Source organism: Alosa pseudoharengus, unplaced genomic scaffold, assembly GCF_046254945.1.
Source record: "Alosa pseudoharengus isolate Yale_2024_CS ecotype anadromous, Long Island Sound unplaced genomic scaffold, YU_APseudo_1.1 YU_APseudo_1.1_scf_10, whole genome shotgun sequence".
NCBI classification, from domain to species: Eukaryota; Metazoa; Chordata; class Actinopteri; order Clupeiformes; family Clupeidae; genus Alosa; species Alosa pseudoharengus.
The window spans coordinates 13,704,278-13,727,836 of NW_027468565.1; the positions used below are offsets into that span (position 1 = coordinate 13,704,278).

The 23,559-nt window shown below is 41.9% G+C and overlaps 4 protein-coding genes across 7 annotated transcripts; 3 read left to right on the plus strand and 1 right to left on the minus strand.

Annotated features, from left to right (window-relative positions):
* Nucleotides 1-4,051: 4,051 nt before the first annotated feature.
* iqub (IQ motif and ubiquitin domain containing) lies at nucleotides 4,052-10,626 on the minus strand. The gene is made up of 12 exons (XM_076272867.1): nucleotides 10,311-10,626; nucleotides 9,987-10,121; nucleotides 9,687-9,851; nucleotides 9,406-9,581; nucleotides 9,148-9,303; nucleotides 8,559-8,769; nucleotides 8,251-8,426; nucleotides 7,839-8,009; nucleotides 7,016-7,192; nucleotides 6,500-6,748; nucleotides 4,883-5,068; nucleotides 4,052-4,219 (listed from the first exon to the last, which is right to left on the minus strand). The coding sequence occupies exons 1-12, from the start codon at nucleotides 10,624-10,626 to the stop codon at nucleotides 4,052-4,054; spliced, it is 2,286 nt and encodes a 761-aa protein (XP_076128982.1).
* A 1,078-nt stretch (nucleotides 10,627-11,704) lies between these two features.
* On the plus strand, nucleotides 11,705-15,863 carry LOC143110042 (ankyrin repeat and SOCS box protein 15-like). The gene is made up of 8 exons (XM_076272879.1): nucleotides 11,705-11,808; nucleotides 11,934-11,986; nucleotides 12,351-12,482; nucleotides 12,577-12,735; nucleotides 12,937-13,182; nucleotides 13,301-13,472; nucleotides 14,219-15,201; nucleotides 15,332-15,863. Exons 1-7 carry the CDS (start codon nucleotides 11,705-11,707, stop codon nucleotides 14,832-14,834), a joined length of 1,482 nt encoding a protein of 493 aa, XP_076128994.1. The 3' UTR covers nucleotides 14,835-15,201; nucleotides 15,332-15,863.
* Nucleotides 15,864-16,245: 382 nt separating this feature from the next.
* LOC143100847 (ankyrin repeat and SOCS box protein 15-like) lies at nucleotides 16,246-20,542 on the plus strand. 3 transcript variants are annotated; one of them, XM_076264403.1, is made up of 10 exons: nucleotides 16,246-16,331; nucleotides 16,842-16,937; nucleotides 17,263-17,306; nucleotides 17,625-17,756; nucleotides 18,002-18,160; nucleotides 18,276-18,521; nucleotides 18,737-18,908; nucleotides 19,071-19,614; nucleotides 20,110-20,263; nucleotides 20,348-20,542. In XM_076264403.1, exons 2-10 carry the CDS (start codon nucleotides 16,843-16,845, stop codon nucleotides 20,530-20,532), a joined length of 1,731 nt encoding a protein of 576 aa, XP_076120518.1. In that variant the 5' UTR covers nucleotides 16,246-16,331; nucleotide 16,842; the 3' UTR covers nucleotides 20,533-20,542. The 3 variants fall into 3 exon arrangements, with proteins under 3 accessions (XP_076120518.1, XP_076120509.1, XP_076120524.1); XM_076264394.1 differs by having other exon boundaries at nucleotides 20,110-20,542; XM_076264409.1 differs by lacking the exons at nucleotides 16,246-16,331; nucleotides 16,842-16,937 and having other exon boundaries at nucleotides 17,267-17,306; nucleotides 17,603-17,756; nucleotides 20,110-20,542.
* Nucleotides 20,543-21,238: 696 nt separating this feature from the next.
* Nucleotides 21,239-23,374, plus strand: lmod2a (leiomodin 2 (cardiac) a). 2 transcript variants are annotated; one of them, XM_076264434.1, is made up of 3 exons: nucleotides 21,239-21,600; nucleotides 21,998-22,827; nucleotides 23,314-23,374. In XM_076264434.1, the coding sequence occupies exons 1-3, from the start codon at nucleotides 21,349-21,351 to the stop codon at nucleotides 23,357-23,359; spliced, it is 1,128 nt and encodes a 375-aa protein (XP_076120549.1). In that variant the 5' UTR covers nucleotides 21,239-21,348; the 3' UTR covers nucleotides 23,360-23,374. The 2 variants fall into 2 exon arrangements, with proteins under 2 accessions (XP_076120549.1, XP_076120556.1); XM_076264441.1 differs by having other exon boundaries at nucleotides 21,998-22,861; nucleotides 23,314-23,352.
* Nucleotides 23,375-23,559: the final 185 nt, after the last annotated feature.

Genomic DNA, 23,559 nt, shown 5'->3' on the forward strand with positions numbered 1-23,559 from the left:
TGTGTTGCACCGAAACCTGCCATCTCCGTGTCATCACTCCATACCATTGAGCCTTCTGACCGAGGCTCTGCCTGCTCGCCACACACTCACTCTACCTCAACCCACATCGCCCCCTACAGTTCCTTCAGTTGGGTTGTGGCGATTAGCATACTAGAATAGAATACTGTTAGAATACTTTTGGGTTGTGGAGGTTAGCACACTATAACGTTACAGCTTCTTGCCAGGACTTGTTGTGCAAGGCCAGTATAACTGTATAATTATAGGCTGTTCATCTTATTGACTCCAACACAGAACCCACCTCCCCTCCTTCACCTACCACCACAAATACAATTCAATTCTGTGGGAAACACTGCCTGCCATTATCAGACCCTTCATCTTATCCACGACAAATGCATAGTCCTGTAGAATAGAGTATTGTTAGAATAATATTGGGTTGTAGAGATTAGCACACTAGAATAGAGTATTGTTAGAATACTATTGGGTTGTGGAGATTAGCACACTAGAATACAGTACTGTTACAATACTGTTGGGTTGTGGAGGTTAGCACACTATAACGTTACAGCACTGGGTAATCCTAATTTTATGGATCAAATTTATTCCAATCCAACTCAAAAAGTTTTGAACAACACAAAGTGAAGGTTTTATCCAGATCAAAACCAAGAATAGATTATGTGATCTAATCCAATTTCAGGATCCTTGTTTCCCTTTGAACAACCCATTTTCAAGATTTGATCCAATCCGATAGCCGAAATCCGGTAACTGAAATCCGATAACCGAAATCCGATCACGTTTCTTTTGAACAATTGGGCCCAAACAATCAAAGCATATGTAAACTAAAAAGCTATGCTACCTTATGGTCGTTTTGCTCGGACCCCGTTAATCACCGCTTGCGGTTATATTTATTATTATTATTCGGATGAGGCAAATGTAAATCTGAGTCTGAAATGTTGGCTACAAACAGTCTATACTGCTGTAACTGCAACTGCTGCTATTATTAATTGTTAACTTCCGGGAACTATCCACTTTATTAATTGTTAACTTCCAGGAACTATTTCCATTAGCGGCCATTGCTGGAAAAAAATGGAACATTGGCGTCAATGTAGTTGTCGCAACTCTACCTTTATATGGCTCTGGGTTTTGCAATTGTGGGATGTTGTGTGTTAACATTTGTAAATACTGCAAAAACAATCCATAATTTTGTTGGGAGGTATAGCTTGTTAATGTAAGCATTGTGGAAATGTGTTCACTGACTGCATATTGTGTGAAAACGACATGAAATGTGTGAATGGTATGGCCACAAAAGGCCGATGCTGTGCTAACTGTGTAGAGTTTTGAAAATGTAACAACTGGTTAGTCAAATGCTTGTTAGCGACTGAAAAAAACTGTAATATTAACGCCCTTTGAGGCTTCCCATTCCCATCATTTCATGGTTTTGACAGAATATGTTAAATTCCATGAAAATGTTTTGTCTGGATTGAGGGTACATTGTTGGGACGAATAACTGTCAAAATGGGCACAAAGAATCTTCTCTGTAAATATCCTTTATTTTAATCCTCTTCTACTTAGCAATAAAATGTGTTTTGTCTGATAACACGTTTTTCTTATCAGCAAGTATGACTTGTGGATTGATGGATAATATCAGTTTAGAAAAAGGACCACAAAAATGATTAACTTTTCATCCATTTTAATGGAATTGAGCAAACTTTTGAATGATTTGGTTCCAATGTTTTATTTGCAGAAACTAGGCCACAATAGACCAACTTGGGCAGAAGCAGCCATTGTTAAAACACAAAACAATACCTATTTCCACACGTAGTAGGCTATGACGGACAACAAGTTACAACCTAATATTCCCAAAATCGAACCCTGAAAACGGGATGGCTCGATTTTATGTACAGCTGGATGTCACTAAGAGTGCATAGGGACTACAAAGTGCAACACTGAAAAGAGAGTGGCTACAGCAGTCTGTAAAAATCCCTTTGTCATTTGTGTTTTAACAATGTTTGACTTCTGATTTATTGATCACAGGGGACATCTAATGTGTGGATAGGCAAACTTTCCAGCTTTACTGTGTGATCTGTTGTGCTGCCTCTCCTAGTTCCTGTGATTAAACATGGGAACAAAATGATTAAAACAAGCATAGGATTTAATTAAAACAAGAGCACAATTCTATAAAACATGCACATGATTTAGTAAAATGACCCAGGTTCTCTTGATATACAAAACAAATCCTATGATGACACCTCCTGGGCTCCATAACTAAGTAGAGTAATGTATTACATTACAACACATAGCGAGTATTACACATTAGCCTACTTTTCCTGAGTAATGATCCCAAGAGTGTGTGCCACCCCTTACCCACTGTGTTTGTGCCTATAGCCTAAGCCCTGCTATTCTGCCCACTATGCACCAATGTTTAGAACTCAATAGATTGAACAGAGCCAAAGAGATCACCTTGAATCAACTCAAGTATTGTATGTTATATGTTCTTTTGCTAAATGCCCCTTTAATCATATCTTCATTTAAGCCTTTTATCTTACCACTAGTACTCCAAGTTATTCACAAAGCCTTTCAGACCTACTCTTAGTAAGGAAAAATGACAACTCCTAAACTAAGAGTCTTCGTTGCTATGGATGACGTCATTACTCATGCACGAGCTTGACTGAAGTGGCCACCTTGATTGGCTGATTGTAACGCGGGAATGATTCCAAACACCTCCCTTACGATGATGAGTGACAGGTGACAGGTCTGAGAATGCGTGCGCTACACAAGGACAGAAGATGATGAATAACTGAATAAAAAGGCCTAGCCTAAATGAATAAAGAGTAAGGCGAAACAAATAGCCTAGTAGTTGCAGCCTAATAAAACATACTGTATGGATTGATGCAGTAGCCTATCTTTGCAACATTATTAAATTAATCTTTCACCATATGCCTATGTCTACGTTTGCAAAGAGGAGAATATTTTATTTTATAATTTGATTTACAATGAGACGTATTTACATGTTGAGAATGAGTAGTTTGACACGTGACAGTAAAGTGAGTAGGTCATTACTGTAACTGAACTCCAAAAGGTTGAAGATGAAACAATTATGACTCGTATGAAGTTGTCATATAAAGAAATGCATCCTCACCACAAAATTCAGTGTCAGAAGTTTGTAAAGCAACATCTAAACCAGCCTGATGCATTTTGGAAACAAGTCCAAAATTTAAAATATAACTTTTTAACTGCAATGAGCAAAGGTATGCCATTGCATCAAAACTCTGTAGCTAGACCTACAAAGCCCAGCACACGAGACTGGAACTGGAAGGCCTTTTCAAAGAAGAATGGATTTTTCTACATATTGTACCTTGTGCAATTGTCTGTGACAATTCAAATTGGATTTGCCTGATGCCATAAAGAAATACGGTAATATTTTACCAGTTTTGACTAGGGTTTTACTGACACTGTATCTTGATAAAAATGTTATTATTATTTTTAATTAATTTATGTATTACTGTAACTGCCCAAGATCCAAGATAAGTCACTGTGCTTCTGAACACATTGTTCACATTTTTTTTTTTTTTTTTGCTGAATGATGGCAGTCAAGGTTTGCACAGTTAGCACAAATACTTCAAATGCCATTTTGTACCTAATAAATGTTTGGCAAAGCAAAGGTTAGAAGCTGTTATATGACAACAATGCCTATCACTACAGTTTCAAAATATGTTAGTCCAAGGTTCCACTAGGTGCATGAACCAAGTCATAATTATGTAATGAACTTTTTTACACTGAAAAATTGTCAAAAATAATCAGATTAAGGAAATGTGAATAACACATACATAACAAGTATCAGTATGCCAAAACCAAACAAAAAGGCATGTTTAATTTTCCTGGTGCTATAGACTGATATAACAATATCAGTTTAAAAACAACCACATTTGCCTATAGAAAGGAGGAGGAGACAAATGTCTTTTGTGGACGAAAGGGCAAGAAAGTAGAAAGCCTTCTTTACTGTAAGGCATGCAGGAACACAACGTTTCTGTCTTGCCATGGAAGCAATAAGGTTCCTTTACTTAGCCACTGTTGTGATGGGCTTGGCCACCAGTAGTTTGCTATGAGCAGCAGGCTGGGAGCCCAAATCATGCAGGTATTCAGCCATCACAGGGATCTGGGAGAAGTACTTCCGAGCCAGCGTGTGTCTGTGCTTCACGGAGCGGATGAAAGCCACACCATAAGCCTATAGGAACCAAAAGATTTTTCTTTCAAAGTCAGTTTTTGTCCAGCATAATGACAAGCTGAACACATAACACTGCCATCTAGCTGTAGTAGACATGAAGGAGTGGAAGGCAAACATTCTACACTGGGCACCAGGCAACCTCCCCACTTCCCCACTAATGACATTTACTGTATACATCAAATTTCTTGAATGATCATGTTAGTTATATGATCATTCAAGATATATATATATATATTACGGTACACTGAAGGTGACCAGGTCTCCTAACAGGCAGCTTGGTATACAACACACAAACTGCACATGTACAGCCTCATTGTTTTTACTCATCTCATTAAATTAATTTCCTCAACAAACACATCTAGCATGTATTTTGGTCAATAATGTACTGCATTTACATTTACAAAGATGCCTAATGAACACATCATTTAGGCATACTATTCCATTGCTTTTAAGTATAGAAATATTGCTACCATGTACCAACAACAACTTACAGTCTATAATGCTAGCAATGCAAACTTCCATGTTATACAGACAAATCAAAGTAATTCTAGGGTGCAAATATCAATTAACACCTGGCTTGTACACTGAAGCGGTCATGCCCTCTCCATACAGTCCTCATGCCCATTTGCATCTAGCTGTGTGGAGTTTGGGCTGTGAGGTCACCTTGTCAATGTTGTCCACTGTGAGGTGAGCTGTGGCTTCGTCCTTGGTCAGCAGGATGCAGTTCCAGGGGCTCCACTCCCAAAGCTGGTCCCAGCGCACCAGCGTCAGTTCATGCAGGTTACTCCACGCACTGAGCGCGGACTGCGCTCCCCACACCACATCAACCAAGTACCGCAGGTCTTGCTCCTACAGAAGCACAATCATCCATCCGCATACCAGAACCATTACATAACATATACACTAGAGACAATAAAGACAGCTTGGTATCCACACACACACACACACACACACACACACATACACACACATACAAACACACACGCACACACACAAACACACACACATACAAACACGCACACACATACACACACGCACACACACACAAACACACACATACGCACACACACACACACGCACTCACACACACACAAAATGAATGATCTGACATTATGACACCTGATATCAATGCCCATCTATCTATAAATGACAGAAACATCTGTCTGTTTGTCTGTCTGTCAGTTATTCGCATATCTGTCAAACTGTTCGTCCAATTGATTTCAAACTTGGCAGATGTCTTGCTAGGGGCACGACTAAGACGTTGCTTGGATAAAAATGGCAAAAGATATTGTTAAATATATCGGTAAAAGAAGAACACATTGGCTTTCGCCGCTTTACTGTAGTCACTCCCCCTCTCACACAGCACTGTAGACTATCAGAGAGGATAGAAGCGGGGCTTTGGCAGAACTGAATCAGTGTAGGTACTGTAGGCTACACGGGTAAAAGCGAGTGCAAGATCAAGATGTGCAAATTATGTGCAATAAACTGACACTTTGAATAGCCCATGCTACTTTGGACTGTCTTTAGATTTTGAATAAACAAACGACAATTCCGACTGCAAGGTCCCAACTTGAAACGAGCGATAATGATCCCAAATTTCAGGATGCCACACATGCATTGCACAAGCATAACCAGCTAGGCAGACAGAGCCTGGTGTCACTTACAGTATAGGCTACCAGAGACTGTTTTTGAGTCACATCGTTGCAAATTTCATATAATGATGCATCATTACCAAAAAAATGGTTTGTCTTCTCTATCATGAAGTTATTCAATAGGCCTTATTCAACATATAGCCTTGACTCAAAACAGCTGTTAGGCTTATATCATTTTCATCTTTAAAAAATGTCACATGCAGCCATGCTTAAATTCTGCTCACTGCACATTTATTATATTAGAATGTAATATTGAGTATTCATTATGGAATGCTTAGCTAGAATGATGTTTTTCCCCTATCCCATCCTATCCTTTAAAGGAGGCCTACCTGCGGGCATTGGGCTACAGGTTTTCTATTGGAATAGCATGTTTGAACGGGCACTGCACTAGTTAGATAAAGGAGCAATAAAGGTAAAGGAGTAATAAAGATAAAGGAGCAATTCACAGCTCCTTAAGTAGCCCAAATGCTTACTGTACATTTGTCTTGTAATTGTTTTAACCCTGTGCTAGTTTTGTGTCTCTGTTAGAACTCTTGCAGCAATTTCTCTCAGTATCCAAAACACATTTCTCCTTGGGGAGACAAATAAAGATACTTTGACTAGATAAAATGTGTGCTCCTGATCTTACCTGCAGCAGGTATGGGATCTTGGCGTCTGGGTTGTGTTCAGCCACAGCCTTGCGCACACGCCTAAGGATACTCTTGTAGTGTGAGAAGTCCTCCCTGTGCCGGGCCTCATTGTCCAGCTCACTGCAGTGCCGGCAGTGGCCAACCGCTCGCGCGTTCGCAGTGAGGGCAAAGTCAGTGGAGCGCAGATAGGTGTTGCAGCCACGGCAGAAGTAGATGTCCTTCCTGAGGCTGGCTGGGTCTTGGGGTATCTGGTCAGAGAAACTTAGCCTTGTTATTTATTTGTGGTTAGGAGAATTCCAACCACGTAGACCATACACATTTTGAATTTGAAAGTTTCACACACTATAAGCAAAAGTTTTAGTTCATCTGCTCACATCTAGAATTTTAAAGTTATTTGACATATACTGTATATATAAACAAAACAATGAAACAACTCAATCTTAACAACAAACAAACAACAACAAAATCTTAAGAATATCAAGTCAACACTATAAAAACCTGAGATGCACACTGACCCTGAGCAGCTTGGTGACTTGTGGGTTGAAGGTGGGGGTTTTGATGTACTGGAGGAAGAGAGTGGAGATCCTTTTTCTCAGTCCCTCCAGGTTGGCTTCCTTCACACCCCTAGCCAAGAGATCTGTCTCTCTGTCGATCAGCTCCACAATGTCCTGGGACAGCTTGCAGTCATGTTCCTAACACAATTTCAAAGTGACTTATCGATCAAATTAGGACGCTTTCATACCTATTTTGTTCCGAATCACAGGCTGAATCGATACAGTTTTTCCCCATTGTCCCTTGGGTTCGTGTGTGTGCATCCAAAGTCTAATCTTCTCCCACTCTACCGTTTTCGCACGTAACTCCGGTAAAATTAGCCTAAGACATTCGCTTGAAATTGAAAACATAGGCTAGCTAGATATATACTCTGTTAAAAGTGGAATAAACTTGTAATATAATGTGTAGGCCTACAAAAATGTAAGCACCAGCAAGTTGTTCCGCTACAACAGGCCGATTGCTTTCTCACTGCAAACGTACCGCTCTAGAATTCGATTGGAAACGAGCCGAGACCACCTCCTTCAAACGGCCTCGGTCCGTTTGTTTTGTTCCGAAACAGAGTGCGATTGCTGCTTTCACATATACCCAATCGAACCGATCTTTTAAGGGGAAACGCTCCAGGTTCCGATTCAAAGAGCCAGGTGTGAAAGCGCCCTAAGTCTCTGCCAAAAATGCTCCTCCATCAAACAGTTGTAACACAAACCCAAGGAAATAAAAGAGATCAGGTGAGCCTAAGTGATGTTAGGTCAGGCTTTTCAGCAAAGCCCACTCATAAACAATGACTACCTTCACTGTGTGTTTGAGTGTGAGCAGCACGTCCAGTCTCTCTTCCTGGCAGAGGTACTGTAGGTTGATGCTGGTGTACAGATCTCTTAGTTCCCTGGCTCGGAGGGTGGACTGGGTGTCCATCTCAGTGACCTTCCCATCAAACGCTCTCCATCTTTTAGGAGCTGCACACTGTGAGTGGGTCCAGTGAGTCACTAGGGTCAGGATCCAACTAGAATTCTCACCTCAGACAAGCATTAACAAGACCTACACTTGCAGAGGCACTTAACTGGTAATCTAATGATAATTGCAGTAGCGATTTAATTAGCATTTAGCTGAAAATGACAACAGAAATGCGATAGGGGTTGATAGAACTATAAAAACACACAAGAGGGTATAATGTTGTAGATGGAGGAGACAGGGAGGCACAGACCTTGTCCAAGAAAGCTTGTACAGCCTTCGACTGATTCCTCTCACCAGCGACGATGCGATGGCGGCCGATGGAGGCAATGAGCTGTGTCTCCTTCTCCAGCAGAGCGCACAGTGCAGCCTTCCGCTCAGGCCCACTCAGAGAGCTGTCGATCTGCTCCATTTCCTCCTTTCTCCACCCTGGGAGACAAGCATAGTCACACAGATACACTGGTATGCACACACACACACACACACACACACACACAAACACACACACACACACACACACACACACACACACACACACACACACACATACGTATGTCTTACTTTCAAGTGCATTGTAGAGGAGAGCAAAGTCCTCCTTGTTCTGTGGGTGCATCCTCCTGTGGTGCTCAGCATTGATGTAGTCCTCTTTCTGCTGCTTTTTCCGCGCCTCCTCTTGCTCCAACCAGACTCGACGGAACTCCCTGTCCATCCGTAGAAGGTTGGTAAAACGTCTGGCCTGCCAACGCCTGAAGTACGTCTGCAGAGTGATCACCTGACACACAACAGACATGTTTATTTCTCTTTTTTAAGTTTGACCGAGACATTTTGTGATACTCTACCCTCCTACACAGTTCCCATACATAGCCTATATAAAAAAACTCACCACTTCTAGCTGTATCTAAACAAGTTTGCTCACAACACTTCAACCTACTGTAATATCCATTAATAAACTATGATTCGTCCCTGATAACTGAAAAAAGGGCTGATACAAGGACAAAAGACAACAATATGAGACAATATAATAACAGAGATATTAAAGAGTTGCCACCTCTAGGAGTAATCATACTTAAGTATTTTCCTGTCTCTCACATGCTCAGTGATACAGTTTGTACAACTAACAAATAGACCCACAGATGCAGAGTACACATACAGCATTGAGTCTCGTGCTGTGGTACTCGTCTGCGGTGACGTATGGGCCAGGGCTGATCAGTTTGTCCTCCATGCTGGACATGTAGCAGCCAGTCTTGGTCATCTGGGTGGACGTGTTGTTGGCACACTGTTGAGTCTGACTCTTCATCTGCACTGTCTAATGAGGAAGGGCACAGAGCATCTTTTTAAACAAACGTGGACACACACATGTTGGAGGGCTTGTAAGAGATTTGTGTGCTTGGATGTGTTATTGGCCTACTTGTGTGTCCCGGCTGAAGGTCTCCACTCCTTTGTCAGGTCTCCTCTTGGGCATGGTCTGTACTGCAGCATGGTGGAACTCTGTTGTGGTGATCTTGTGACGGTAACCTCCCAGAAAAGGCTTTTTCCTGGTGGCCCTCTCAATTTCCACGACTACATCCTGATAGGTGTCTGCTTCTAGAGACGGAAAGGGAGAGGAAGGAAATTAAAATGCAAAATAATTTTTGAGTAATGCATGCCAGTGCATACAAAATAAAGGACAGACTGGGACCATGTTTGCACCTGTCTGGACTCTGACAGTGATTACGTCTGACATGTTGTACTGCTGGAGTTTTACTGGACGGATGGGGTGCCTTTCAGGGTCTGATGAGGTCATCTCTAGTTGAATAGTGCCATGAGGCTGAACCCCCAGGTCAATGAGAGTTTGGTCATTCCCCACAACTTTTCCTATGGGAAAATTGAGGCCTTAGAAAACATTTCAACATGCACTTCATACTTCATCATACATATCTGCAGTAGTCTGGCGTTATGACCTGTTTCCTGGATGTCACAGAAGAGTGTCAACACTTCACAAGATCTTACCATCAAGAGAAAGCTGTATGATTTCTGACGGAACTTTCAGCTCATTAGCAAAGTGATCCTTCAGTTCTCGAGTAGTGACACCAATGGTAAAAGCTATGGTCATCATATGTCCCTCGGGCATTAGCATAATCTTAACTGCAATAGAGAGAAAACTTTGACGTTCACAGGAAATGAGTTCATGTCTTCTTGCACAAATGGCTAACCTGCTTAAAATGAGTAAACAAAACACATCGGCCAACTGCAGCAACAACAAGAGTGAGGGTGACCTTGAAAGGGACCTCTGACTATAAGTAAAAAGGGTAAGCAGGGAAGTGTCAATCTCACCACTGGCCGTGGAGTTACCCAAATCAGATGTAACGCTGACATGGCTGGCAACGTCTCGATAATCTTGAGCCTTTGTAGAGCTTTGATCAGCCATAACATGACCAGTCTCCCCTGAGGTCAAAAATGTTGGACAAATATTTGTTGTTATAACCTCCGCAGCATCTTCAGTGTCATTTAGGGCATCCTCGGTTTGTGTTTCGCTTTCAGACTGAACTTCTGAAGTTGCGTAATTATTTTCCGAAACTGATTCGTGATGGCCCTCAGGGTCACCCTCGGTCACTTCTGGATGTGTGGCTTCATCTTCCCATGCTGACATAGCTACGTAATTAACCTATTCAGTACACGTCTAAACTCTAAAAAGTAAAGCTCGATACACGGGAACAACAGTTGCTACTAACATTTGTAAAAAATATAATATGTTCAATTACGTGGTAGTAGGAATATTATGCTAGTTATCAACATGTTTCCTTTCAGGGAGGATAGAGTGTTTGGTTGTTGCCCTGGTAACAGGTCACGTGACCTATTCAGCAGAAACTTGGTTGCTCTTGGGGGCAGTAAACAAAAACATTTGTAACAAGGAACTATCACACCTTATCTCTGTGCACTGCACATTGTGCGGTTGAGGTGACCTACCCTATAACTTGAGCATGAGACTAACATTAACCCACACTGTTTTAGATAAGCAACGTGGCCTAGCCTACTCTAGGGCTGCCTAACTGAAGTGCCCTATTTGTGTAAAATGTAAAACCTTTAAATGTGACTGCAAGATTTTGCTGGAATATTCACTAGAGACCATGGTAAACACCACCATTCTATGTTTACTAACAAACACAATGCTGGTGGAAACAGCAGGGTAGAAGGGCACTGGCATAATTTATTGGCTATCGAACAGCAAACAGTATAATGTGAAGCCATGCCTCATTGTTATGGCATGGCATTCATTCTCAGAATTTGGCCGCATTGATAGCAGGCCAGCCCAGTGTTTAAATGCTGCCACCCACTCAGAGCAACACTCTTGTGGGGGAGACATTCAGAGGTGAGTGTTATTACAAAATGTACATGCTTTCAGTGGAACTGCCAAAATGTATATATGTGAAGGCATCTTCTGATGTTGGGATTCCCTAACAAAACATTGCAATTGCATTAATAGGACAAATGACTGCAGTACAATGCAGTACAATAACAGTTTCATGTCCAAAATATTTTATTTCTGCAGTAGGCCTACGGTGCAGTAGTATGAATAGAGCAATACAGTTTTTTCATGTCTGAAACTTTGACACTTGAAGTAGTGCAGTTTTTTTTTTTGTAAGAGTTTAGAAAATATAATAAATCCTGAAATGTTTGTCCTGTGATTCCACTCCATTACAAATGTAGGTCATAACTCACAGATAGGAATGGATATGTTTGTTGGTATGAGTGAAGATGAAATCACTGACCACGTAATTCAGATGAGTCTTCAAGAAGCTTGCCAAAATCCATTTTTATTACCAAAAGACAGGTATCTCAAAAGTTGTTTTACTACCTTTGAAATATTTGTTCTAAATAAATATTGTATTCTAAATAAAATGTTATTCACAATCTTTTGGACCATTTATATACTAAAGTTGTTTTCTCTTAATTAAGTTTAGAGACATTAAGTGATGAAAATGTAAAACTTCTGGAGGCCATCAAGGCAGGTAAGTGACTACAGGGCATACTGACCTCATTACCCCCTTGGCTTTATTACCAGTGCTTATCTCTATACCCTTTGGTGTTTGTAATCTGTTGTGATACTGTTGGCACTTATTAGAGATGATATCTAATGAATTGCACATTAGACAATATTCAGTAAATGTTCAGACAGTTAATGTTCAGACTCATAACAGATCATAAATAGTTATAATAGTTGTGTAATAGATGCAGTGTGTACCATAATTAGATCATTTACTGATAAAGACAGAACCATGAGTCTTTTTGATTCATTACTTCATAAAACCAGTTGGAGATCATAAAGTCCTTGCACAGTTCTAAGGTTACAGTATATGATATGATCATTTCCAGGTGATATATCAGCTCTGCAAGAGGTGCAGAAGTTCCCCTCTGCTTTCCGGGAGGTGGACAGTCGTGGCTGGCTGCCTCTCCACAGGGCAGCAGTCCAGCCACTAGCAAAGGTGCTGGAGACAGTCTTAAACTGTGAGTTTTGATTCAGATAAACACTTGTTTAGTTTGTGAGAATCTTACGGTTGTACACTAATAACCTTTTTGTTTTCTGTCATGTATGTTACAGCCCCCTGTGATCATGATCTTGAGAAAAAAACAAAGGTGGGTGAGACTTGTCTAACTCTTGCTGTTGAAGCCGGTCTGTTGGAGAATGTGAGAACTTTGCTGGAGTTTGGAGCATCTCCTTACAGTGTCAACAGCAAAAATGAGTCTCCTCTTCTGCTGGGTAATGAATGGGTAGAATAGTGGTCAACTTGGTAGAAAAACAGCCAAATGGCATTGTCAAAATGATTATTCATGGTTGCCCCATGAGTAATGCACTGTGTATGCATCACCCAGAGCACATGTCTTTACAATTAAAGAACTATGACAATTATGGCCAATGTTTTTCCCTTCTCACATGTCTTATTTTTCTATGCCTTTGAAGCGGTGAGGGCAGGATCCTATGAGCTGGTCAGTGTCCTACTCACCTACGGGGCCTCTGTGGACCAGGCCTGTGCCAAAAAGTGGACTGCTATGCACGAGGCAGCCAAGAGGGGCTACAGTGACATCATGATGCTATTGTTTAGATGGGAAGGGAAGGTGACCTTCAGAGATCAACATGGTGTGACTCCACTGGGCACTGCAGCAGAGAATGGTCACGAGGAGCTCATCCAAATCCTTCTTCATAATGGTGAGCTATCTTTGTTGGTGGTTATTTTGGGTTAGCATGTGGTACTGGTTAAATAAGATCATACAATTATTAGGTTCAATTACAATCCCAGACTCTAACAGAAATTCCTCTTTTGAAGGTGCCAACGTGAATGCCCAGTCTTACAATGGGGAGAGTGCGTTGATGGAGGCAGCCAGCTCAGGCAATCCAGATTGTGTCAATCTTCTACTGTTGAATGGGGCTAATCCCAATCTGCCCAATGTTACTGGTCACCTTCCCATTCATCGCGCTGCCTACGATGGACACCTCCTGTAAGTGATAGGGTTGGAAGTTCTTATATAACTTTAATTGTGACAAGTCTCAGGAATAGTAAACATCATTCTGCCCTTGTCTGTCAACAACTGAAACTTTGGAAAAAGTTTGGAATCACTCCTAAAATCTCACATTCCATGGACGCCACAACCATCAAAACTAATTAGGCTATCATTGAGATTAGAATTATTATTATTAATAAGATTGATTAGAATTATTTCTGCGTGAAATACATTTTTGCTTGAAAGCAATTTCTTGCTGACCATTTCTTGACCTTAATTGATAAATACTTCAGATACTCAAGGAGTCCTAAAGAATACTGAATATTTTAATGGAACTGAATAGTTCCATTAAAAAGTACATTGCTGTTGGACCTTTGTACGCATGTAGACCCATCCATTCCATTCTAAAACGGCTGGTTCCATCTACAATAGTCACTAACAGTATTTAGCATGCCTAGATGGTATTTCTTATAAAGCTAATGTTATTTGAACTAAAATGTGTTTTTTGAAATATAAAAAAAAATGCCTAAATGATTCCAAACCTTTGAAAGTTAGTTTTGATTTTGAAATTCCCATGCATGCACAATTAACATAATCCTGTGAATAATTAATGGCTAAAGGTCAAGTATAGCGCATTTTTTTATGCACAGAGTGCAACCAAAGGTGACACATTTGTCAAATTCTGTTTGCCGTTTTCTGTATCATTGAATAATATAATACATTTGTTTAAATGATACTTACAGTGTTCTGCGGACATTGATACTGGTCACCTCTAAGAGAGCTTTGAGGCTCTCTGGTCAGAGCCCGGTGCATTCTGCTACCGATGGTGGCCATGCTCAGTGCCTGCAGCTGCTGATTGAGTCAGGATTTGACGTCAACACAACCCTGAGTCAGACCATCTCAGACAACTACAGTGACATGCGGCGGAGTGCCCTTTACTTTGCCGTCTCCAATGGTGATGTCATCTGCACAGAGATGCTCCTGAATGCTGGAGCCAAGCCTGACCTGGACCCCCTAAGCTGTCTCCTAGTGGCTGTACGGGCCGGGAGGTATGAGATTGTGAAACTGCTGCTGGCCAAGAGGGCTAATGTGAACTGCCACTTCACTCTGGTCAGCAACACGGTCTTCCCTACCGCGCTACAGTACTGCCTTAGAGATGAGATAATGATGCGACTTCTGCTCAACAATGGCTACAATGTGGAGAAATGCTTCAGCTGTCACCATGACAACCCCTCTGATTCGACCTGCTGCCGGAGGGTCCCTCATGAGCTGCTCTGTCAGGGTAACAGTGATGGAGATAAAATCCCTGTGAGTTTTCCTCCATTAAGTTACCTTAAGTTATGTAAAAAAAAGCCTTGATGTAGTTATTAAGGGAACATCAGAACCTTTTTAATAGATGAATCAATGACATTTAAAACTGATCTCCCCATGAGACCATGGTTTATGTCACTGCTCTTTAAGCAATTTCACTGCCTTGATTTAAGATGATTTGAACAGAACCTTAGGTGACATCTCAATCCCAGTGATCATTCAAACCACCGTGTTTTTCTCTTTGTTTCTTTTCTTGACCAGTTCTGTGAATTCATTGGCCTGTACTGCCTCATGCACCTCTCTGGGAAGGTGGTGCAGATTCTCCTGGACTACGTGAGTAATGTCCACCTTTGCTCCCACCTGAGACGCATTCTAAAGAAACAGAGGGAATGGGAACACATTTCGGACATCATTTGTGAGTTCTCACACTTCCACAGTTTACTTGTCTTTAGTTTCCTCCATTCATACATGTCCTGTCCGTGCTAGTGTATCCCCTTGGCTAGCCTGGCACTGACGCTGAGTTTGTGTGTGTCTCTGCGGACTAGGTAACCCTCGCTCTTTGACGCACCTTTGCAGACTGAAAGTCAGAGGACTCTTGCATCTGAACACTCTCCATGACTCCAGCACCATGGATTTTTTTCCACCCAGAATTAGGAATTATCTGTTGTTTAAGGAGAATGACCTTTATGAGCAGCTGTCTGGTGTGCCTGTGTGAAGCGTTAATATGTTTAAATAATGTCATCAGCATCTTATACTGTACATACTACATACTTGAATTTGTTTTGCTATTGTAATTTACTGAGGACTTTTTAATAAAGCCTGATATGATAATGTTTTCAGTGCATAAAAAAAAATCATAATACTGTATACTACATACATATACACATACTACATACTTACATATACTTGATTAATTCTTCAGTGACCCTGTCCTAAAAAAATGTTTTCGTCATTTATTGATGAATTTCAATAAAGCCTGATATGATATTACAATATTTGTTTTCAGTGCATATCAATACACACTATACACATGCCTTATAAGTTATTAACTGTAGTAATACTTTAAGCTGTGATGTTAGATTAACAAGGTTTGGGTGTGTAGAATCACCAGAGAGCAGAGCTTAATTTCCCTCAAGGGTCCTTTCCAGCAGGGAGGTAAACATAAATCCAGACGCTGTCTCACTCTCGCCTGCCTCACTCTTCAGCTCACACTGTCTGAAGCAAACAGCCCTTGCAGGTTTATGATAAAGCACTGCCCTCTGACATCATTGACCCAGTTGCACAGTGAGAGCTTCTTGTTCATTATCACAACCATTCATTCTCTGAAAACCATGTCTTGTGTACACAAGCACAACACTTTAGTGTGCTGGCATGCACGACTGCACTGGCAGGTGAAAGCCAAAAATACATTTGTGGGAGAGTGCGGGTATGTGTGCGCGTTCTCAGCGGGGAGGTTGTAGTTAGGCAGGGAGCAGGGCAAACAGACCTGGCATGGTTATCTGGAACTCGTGATTTCACTGGAAACATAACCATATTTCACAGAGGGTAAGAGACGGGGTGGCTGCTGACTGTCGTCTGACACTTCCATTAATGTTGCAAGGCTGTGTTTGTAGCAGTGTTTGAACTTTTGAACTTGTGCTCCCCCGGAGCAGGTGCACATTTGCTGCAAACGTTAACTCAGTTGGACTGCCTGCAATCTAAAACCTATGTTGATATATTTGTCAAATAAATCCAAAATGTTTTCTTGGTTAGCCCAGATGTGTTTAGACATTTTTGTTTAGTCATCATGTTCCTCTTTCTAATGTTTCTTTGAAATAAACGTCAAAAGCATAACCAGAGCTAACCTGGAAAATACAATAACACTGGATTTTTCAGGACATTGAACATTAATGTTGTGATATAGATTCATAACGGTGGCCTTTACTGATACCACACACTCGTATTATAAGATTACAGTAGGAGGATAACATGATTCAGTGGACCAGGTGCCTATCTTATAGCAATATTTACATGGCTGACCAATGTCATTTTTTTTATATTTCTACAAAAATGTAGCATGGCTACTACAGACATAGATGATGATGACCTTCTGGACTATGCTATACAGATGAGTATTCAGGAATCCTGCCAAAATTCAGCCTGCTCAGAGAGGTATGAAGTGAATCTCTGAAACTGTCTCAATTGTATATCTCAATTGTATCAATTATTGCGGGTGGGGGGGATATATATATATATGTATATACTGTATATACACACTACCGGTCAAAAGAGCCCTTTTGTAATTAAGCAAGCACATAATGTAATCTGAAAACTGCTGTCCTGATTAAAAAAACAATGCTCAGCTGGTATTCTTTTCTGGTATTCTGTAATGGAGTGGAATGGAAATGTATAAGTTACCCAAACTTTTGACCAGTAGTGTACATTTTGGAAGAACTCAAATGAAAAAATTGGTTGATATGAACAAATGTCTTCTTAGTTCTAGCTCGGAAAACTTAAAAATCCTGGAAGCCATAGATCGAGGTAATTTATCAATTTGTTTGTTTGTTGTGTTTCTTAATTTTATGTAGTTTGAAAGATGGCTATGTTTTTTACTTGTTCTACGATACATATTTCATTATTCATTTGAAAGTGATTGAAGTGTTCTTGGGAAATGTGTGGTCCTTATATTTTTAAAATTTAAATGTTGTATGCAACACATATTCATGTCAGCATGTATATATGTCACATGACATTTTTGATTGACTTAGATGATAGTGCCCCATATTGTAATTTTATAAATTCATAAGTCTTACCCATTCTTTGTGGTCTTATGGCAGCTCTCCATCTGTCCACTTTCAGGAGACTTGTTCATGCTTCAAAAGCTGTCTGATGTGCCAGCAGCCTTCACAGAGGTGGACAGTGGTGGATGGTATCCCCTCCACAAGGCTGCCATCCAGCCATCACCTCAGGTTCTGGAGATTGTCCTCTATGGTGAGTGGAAAGAATTAGAGTGGGAGGATCACATACCTAGATACCATATATTTTGAATTCACATTTTCCTGATATGCACTGTAATGTATTTAATGCAGACATAATGTACCTGTCCTTATAATGTTGACCTAATCCCTGTATTGTACAGTTTCATTCCAGAATTATACAGTGAAATGTATTATCTGTTCAACTTGCAAACAAGTTATGCTATGGAAATACTACCCATGACATATATCATAAAACAGCTTCATATAGATTAAACTTGGAGGAAAAGACCGGCGATGGTGAAACTGCTCTGATTCTGGCCACACAAGCGGGTCTGGTGGACAACGTGCGGATGATGCTGGAGCATGGAGCATCCCCAGACAGAACCAATGAGAAGAATGAATCACCGCTTTTGCTCGGTAAAATTGACCAAATAATGTTTTCTCCATCAAATGTATGTGGTCCAGAAATCTGATATTCCAACAAATTAGATGCATCTCTTGTTTTGCTCATTACACTGTTTTACTGCTACAGCAGTCCGAATGGACTTGTTTGATGTGGCCCTGACTTTGATCTCCCGGGGAGCTTCAGTGAATCAGCACTGCCTGAAGAAGTGGACGCCAGTGCACGAGGCTGCCAAGATGGGCTGCACAGACATCCTTAGACTCCTCTTGATACATGGGGGGAACATTTCAGAGACAGACCAACATGGAGTCACTCCAATGGCTGTTGCCGCAGAGTACGGTCAGACAGATGCTATAGAGATCCTCATTCAGAATGGTGAGCGCATGGCAATGCCTGTGTGTGCCTTTGTGTGCCTGTGTATGTTTGGGTGAGATCATAGCAAAATGACATGACTTGTTACATTTTTTGCTTTTAAACAAGCATGACTTACTATGTAGCCTAACTAAAAATTGATCAGCATTAATATTCAGACACAATAAAAGCCATAGCTGCCTGCTGACTATATATCAAGACATCTCCCTAACCATTAGGTGGTGACGTCAATGCAGTGGCTCCTAATGGGGACACTGTCCTCTATGATGCTGCTGGATCAGGCAATCCTGACTGCATCGAACTTCTCCTTCAACATGGAGCTAATCCCAATATCGCAAGCCTCTCTTCTCAGCTGCCCATCCATCGAGCTGCCTATGAAGGACACTACCTGTGAGTACTTTATCCTGAGAGAAACCAGCATAGCACTGATATTGCCCAGTTATTGGATCAGGTTATGTTCTCCTTAAAGAAAGTTCTGTCTTGTGTATGTCACTTCATGACTGGTTCGATTTTGAAAAGTTGAAGATCTTGACATGTAACTTTCCTTGTAAGGGCCCTGCGTATTTTCATCCCCATCACTACCCGGCGGTCTCTCCGGCTCTCTGGCCAGAGTCCCGTCCACTCTGCTGCTGATGGAGGCCATGTCCGATGTCTAGAACTTCTTGTGGAGAAGGGCTTTAATGTGAATGCCCTCTTGGACACACACATCTCGGAGAACTACGGTGACATGCGGCGGAGTGCCCTTTACTTTGCCGTCTCCAACGGTGATGTCACCTGCACAGAGATGCTCCTGAATGCTGGAGCCAAGCCTGACCTGGACCCCCTAAGCTGTCTCCTAGTGGCTGTACGGGCCGGGAGGTATGAGATTGTGAAACTGCTGCTGGCCAAGAGGGCTAATGTGAACTGCTACTTCACTGTGGTGAGTGACACGGTCTTCCCTACCGCGCTACAGTACTGCCTTAGAGATGAGATAATGATGCGACTTCTGCTCAACAATGGCTACAATGTGGAGAAATGCTTCAGCTGTCATCATGATGATAGTATATGGAGTACTGATAATGAAGAGGATGACTGTCATCCTGCCAAAAAGGTCCCTGTGAGTACCAGGGATGTAAAAAATATTGATAGACTTGAGTATCAAGATGTTATGTTTTGTGATGCTACTGTATACTGATTCTCAAAAACACTGTATTGTTACTTGATAGTTTACATGCAAATATTCATAGTAGAAATGTTATGTTGTACTTAAACCCCCAACCCCCCCCCCCCCCCCCTTAGTATTGTAATCCAGATATGTGACTCTTCCTCTCTACTGTGTTCTTTACACTATAGTTTTCTTATTTGTAACAATCATAATATATCCCCTTGCTTACAGTATTGCATCACATCCCCATTTACATTTTAATCCTTGTATCTCTGCAGTGTACTGACTCATAGTCGCTGTATCTCTGCAATATATATATATATCGAACTACAACTCCTGATATCTTAGCACCAGATTCTTGCCAATATGCAAACCTAGTGAGAACTGGAAATGTTTGGTTTCATGATTTTGTGAGTTGCAACATGACTTTCTGTGTTTACCTCCTAGTTTTGTGACTTCATCAGTGTGTCCTGGCTTGAGCATTTGGCAGGGAGAACTGTGAGAATGCTACTGGATTATGTCAGCCATGTCTGCATCTGTTCTAAACTTAAAATGATTTTGGAGAAGCACAAAGAGTGGTCAATAATCTGCCATATACTGGGTATGGTATCTTTTACATTGAGAAGAAATACAATGCATATTATACCTGTTATAACTCCTTACTCTTGCTTTTTTCTTTTCGTAGGAAACCCACGATCGCTTAGACACCTCTGTAGGCTTGCAATCAGATCTCAAATGACCTCACAGAGATTTGCTGACCCAAAGACTATGGATTCAATCGTGTTTCCACACAGACTCAAGAACTATGTGATGTACAAAGAGCATGATCTCTATACTGATATAATATGCTCCAATGAGTCAAAAAAGTAGTATGCCATTCTGCTTTCCTCCTGTTGTACAGTTACTGCTGCATCAGTTGCAGCACATACAGTAACAGGCTTTAAGTTTATTTTCAAGACTTCCTGATGTCTTAACATAGAATGTACTCAACAAAGCACTTGAAAAAGCAGCAAGATATGAAAAGCATGTGCTTTTCTCTTTTCTTTGCTGCTTGTTCCCAGTGAGAGAGAAAGAGGGTTTAAAAAGTAAAGAAACAGAACATTGTTCATCATTGTATCATTATGAACTTTAAATATGTGGGATACATTTCGCATGTGTTGCCATGTTTATATTTAATTTTTGTTGATAAAGGTACTTGAATTATTACAAATGTATTTATGTAAAGACATTGTGCTGAACCACTAAAATGTACAGTGTACATAAGCTTTCATTAGCAGGAGAACGTGTCCTGGTGACTCAGTAAAGTATGGGTCCACACACTATTCTCCCTCATGCTGTCATTAAAACACTAATGTCAAATGATCCATCTCTCCCATCACTATTTGATTTCACTTTTGGTCATATGTCTGACTGACTTTGACACACCATACCAGCTTATTCCAATACAATTAAGATTCTCAATGGAATGCTATCTGGTTACTGTACATCTCCTTTCCAGAAAAGGAACATCACTGTGTGGTCACTTTGTTAGAAAGTCACTCCCACCCCCAAGTCCCTCTGGCAGCTGAAGAGATTGGACGAGTAGTAGCTCTCCAATCATTAGTCAGGACAGCCTGCTATTTTACACCAGCAGTTCAGCCAAAGACGGAGAAGAGTCCAGTGTTGACTGGTGACAGACAAAGCACCATGAGCTCCTTTGGGTACAGGAGGGAACTGGACAAGTATGAGAACGTGGACGAAGAGGAGCTTCTGGCCACGCTGAGCGCTGAGGAGCTCCGAGAGCTGGAGAGAGAGCTGGCGGACATTGAGCCGGATGATGCTGTTCCCACTGGGCTGAGGCAACGGGATCAGACAGCCGGCACCCCAACAGGCTCCTTCTCCTCAGACGCCCTCCTAAAGCACTGGGACAATGACTGCCCAAGGCTCCTGGAGGTTGGGGTGAGATTCTTATCTGTTCACTTCTATTACACTTGAACCTTGCCAGTAAGATTGGCAAATGTAAGTGCAGAGTCTCTTGTCATTGTTTTCTTCCTTCACACTCTCAGTTTATATTACTATTTATTGGACTTTGTGTCCAGAAAGATCTATAGCCTATATATACGTATCTTGTTATGGACATATTGTTGTCATTGAGACCAATTTACTAAAATCCTCAATGCTAAAAGGAGATCAAAGTCATGACATTCAATTAGTTTGCAAGTGACATCTTAAAGTAGTTCTGGGGATCAGTCTGTAATACACTTTCTGACATTTTTAGTTAATTTAAAGTTAAAACGGTCTAGTATAACCTACGGTAGGCCTTTAACCTTATTGTCCATCCCTTCCTGGAGAACAGGGCAACATGGAGGAGGGCCAGAATGATAAGAGGGAAGTGGACAGTGTGACCTGGGGTGATGGTCAATCCTCAGCACTGAAGGACGCTGACAGGAACATACAGAGAGATAGCAGTGAAGCTGGCAAGACTGGAGGGGGGAAAAGGGAAGAATACCAGCAGTTGCATGTTAACAATTCCCATCCAGGTCACGGAGAGGTCACAACAACTGTGCCCTGTAGGTTCAAAGGTCCTAAGAACCGCAGCATCATTCCAAACCACAAGCTAAAGTCAGCCCCTGAACAACAGACAAGAAACCCCGTTGTGATCGATGATGTGCTGGAGATGGTCATCTGTAACGAGGCCGCTCTGAAAGAGATCAATCTGAACAACGCAGAGGACATCCCCATGGAGACCCTGGTGCGCTTAGCCGAGGCTTTGAGTTTAAACACACACGTGCGAGTGTTCTGCCTGGCCAACACCCACGCCGACGACCACGTGGCCTCCAGCGTAGCACGCATGCTGCACAAGAATAGCACGGTTGCCACGGTGAACATGGACTCCAACCTCATCTCAGGCAGCGGCGTCCTGACCCTGATGGCCTCGCTGAGGCACAACAGCACGCTGGAGGAGCTCCGCCTCCACAACCAGCGGCACATGTGCGGCGGTAGGGTGGAGATGGAGATGGTGCAGCTGCTGCAGGAGAACACCACCCTGCTGAAGCTGGGCTTCCACTTTGAGCTCCCGGGCCCCAGGATGAGCGCCACCTGCCTCCTGATGCGGAACCAGGACCGCCAGCGCCAGCAGCGCCTGCAACAGCGCCAGCAGCAGAACACTCACTCACATCGCACCAAGTGAGACGCAGAACACTCACTCACATCGCACCAAGTGAGACGCAGAACAGTCACTCACATCGCACCAAGTGAGATGCAGAACACTCACTCACATCGCACCAAGTGAGACGCAGAACAGTCACTCACATCGCACCAAGTGAGACGCAGAACACTCACATCGCACCAACTGAGACGCAGAACACTCACTCACATCGCACCAAGTGAGACGCAAAACACTCACATCGCACCAAGTGAGATGCAGAACGCTCACTCACATCGCACCAAGTGATACGCAGGACACTGAGACACAGAACACTCACTCACATCGCACCAAGTGAGACACAGAACACTCACAGGTACCAAGTGAGACACAGGGTTTATTGGAAGTGTTCTAGCATACATTTCTGACAAGTACAAATGTAGTTCTACTAAAATGTATGAACTTAAATGTTCTGTTACATAATAGTCGCTGAGTTTCAAAAAGCTTAAAATATGTGTTCTATACAGTGGACCGACAGGATGTAGCCACGTGTGTGATGAGGAGACGGATTAATCATCACAAACATCAACTAATAGCTCACCCGCTCTCTGTTCTCTTCCTCGTCCACCCCCACCTCCTCCTGAGTCTGTGAGGAGCAACAGCCGGCCAACGCGACAGATCGCTGAGGTGCTCCGGCAACAGGAAGGCTCCAGCTTTGCTACAAGGCACACAAGCAATCAGAAGCCTGAAAGAGCCAGAACGGAGGTTGTGAA

Excerpts from the sequence above, each read along its gene's own strand:
- iqub (XM_076272867.1), bottom strand. The coding sequence starts at position 10,626 with ATGTCAGCATGGGAAGATGAAGCCACACATCCAGAAGTGACCGAGGGT. Across the intron at positions 10,122-10,310 it reads GGGTAACTCCACGGCCAGTG|TTAAGATTATGCTAATGCCC; the intron begins GTGAGATTGACA and ends TCTCTATTGCAG. Across the intron at positions 9,304-9,405 it reads CCTTCAGCCGGGACACACAA|ACAGTGCAGATGAAGAGTCA; the intron begins GTAGGCCAATAA and ends CTTCCTCATTAG.
- LOC143110042 (XM_076272879.1), top strand. The coding sequence starts at position 11,705 with ATGGATATGTTTGTTGGTATGAGTGAAGATGAAATCACTGACCACGTA. Across the intron at positions 12,736-12,936 it reads TGAGTCTCCTCTTCTGCTGG|CGGTGAGGGCAGGATCCTAT; the intron begins GTAATGAATGGG and ends ATGCCTTTGAAG. Across the intron at positions 13,473-14,218 it reads GCCTACGATGGACACCTCCT|TGTTCTGCGGACATTGATAC; the intron begins GTAAGTGATAGG and ends TGATACTTACAG.
- LOC143100847 (XM_076264394.1), top strand. The coding sequence starts at position 16,843 with ATGGCTACTACAGACATAGATGATGATGACCTTCTGGACTATGCTATA. Across the intron at positions 17,307-17,624 it reads CCTGGAAGCCATAGATCGAG|GAGACTTGTTCATGCTTCAA; the intron begins GTAATTTATCAA and ends GTCCACTTTCAG. Across the intron at positions 18,522-18,736 it reads AGAGATCCTCATTCAGAATG|GTGGTGACGTCAATGCAGTG; the intron begins GTGAGCGCATGG and ends CCTAACCATTAG.
- lmod2a (XM_076264434.1), top strand. The coding sequence starts at position 21,349 with ATGAGCTCCTTTGGGTACAGGAGGGAACTGGACAAGTATGAGAACGTG. Across the intron at positions 21,601-21,997 it reads CAAGGCTCCTGGAGGTTGGG|GGCAACATGGAGGAGGGCCA; the intron begins GTGAGATTCTTA and ends CCTGGAGAACAG. Across the intron at positions 22,828-23,313 it reads ACTCACTCACATCGCACCAA|TGGACCGACAGGATGTAGCC; the intron begins GTGAGACGCAGA and ends TGTTCTATACAG.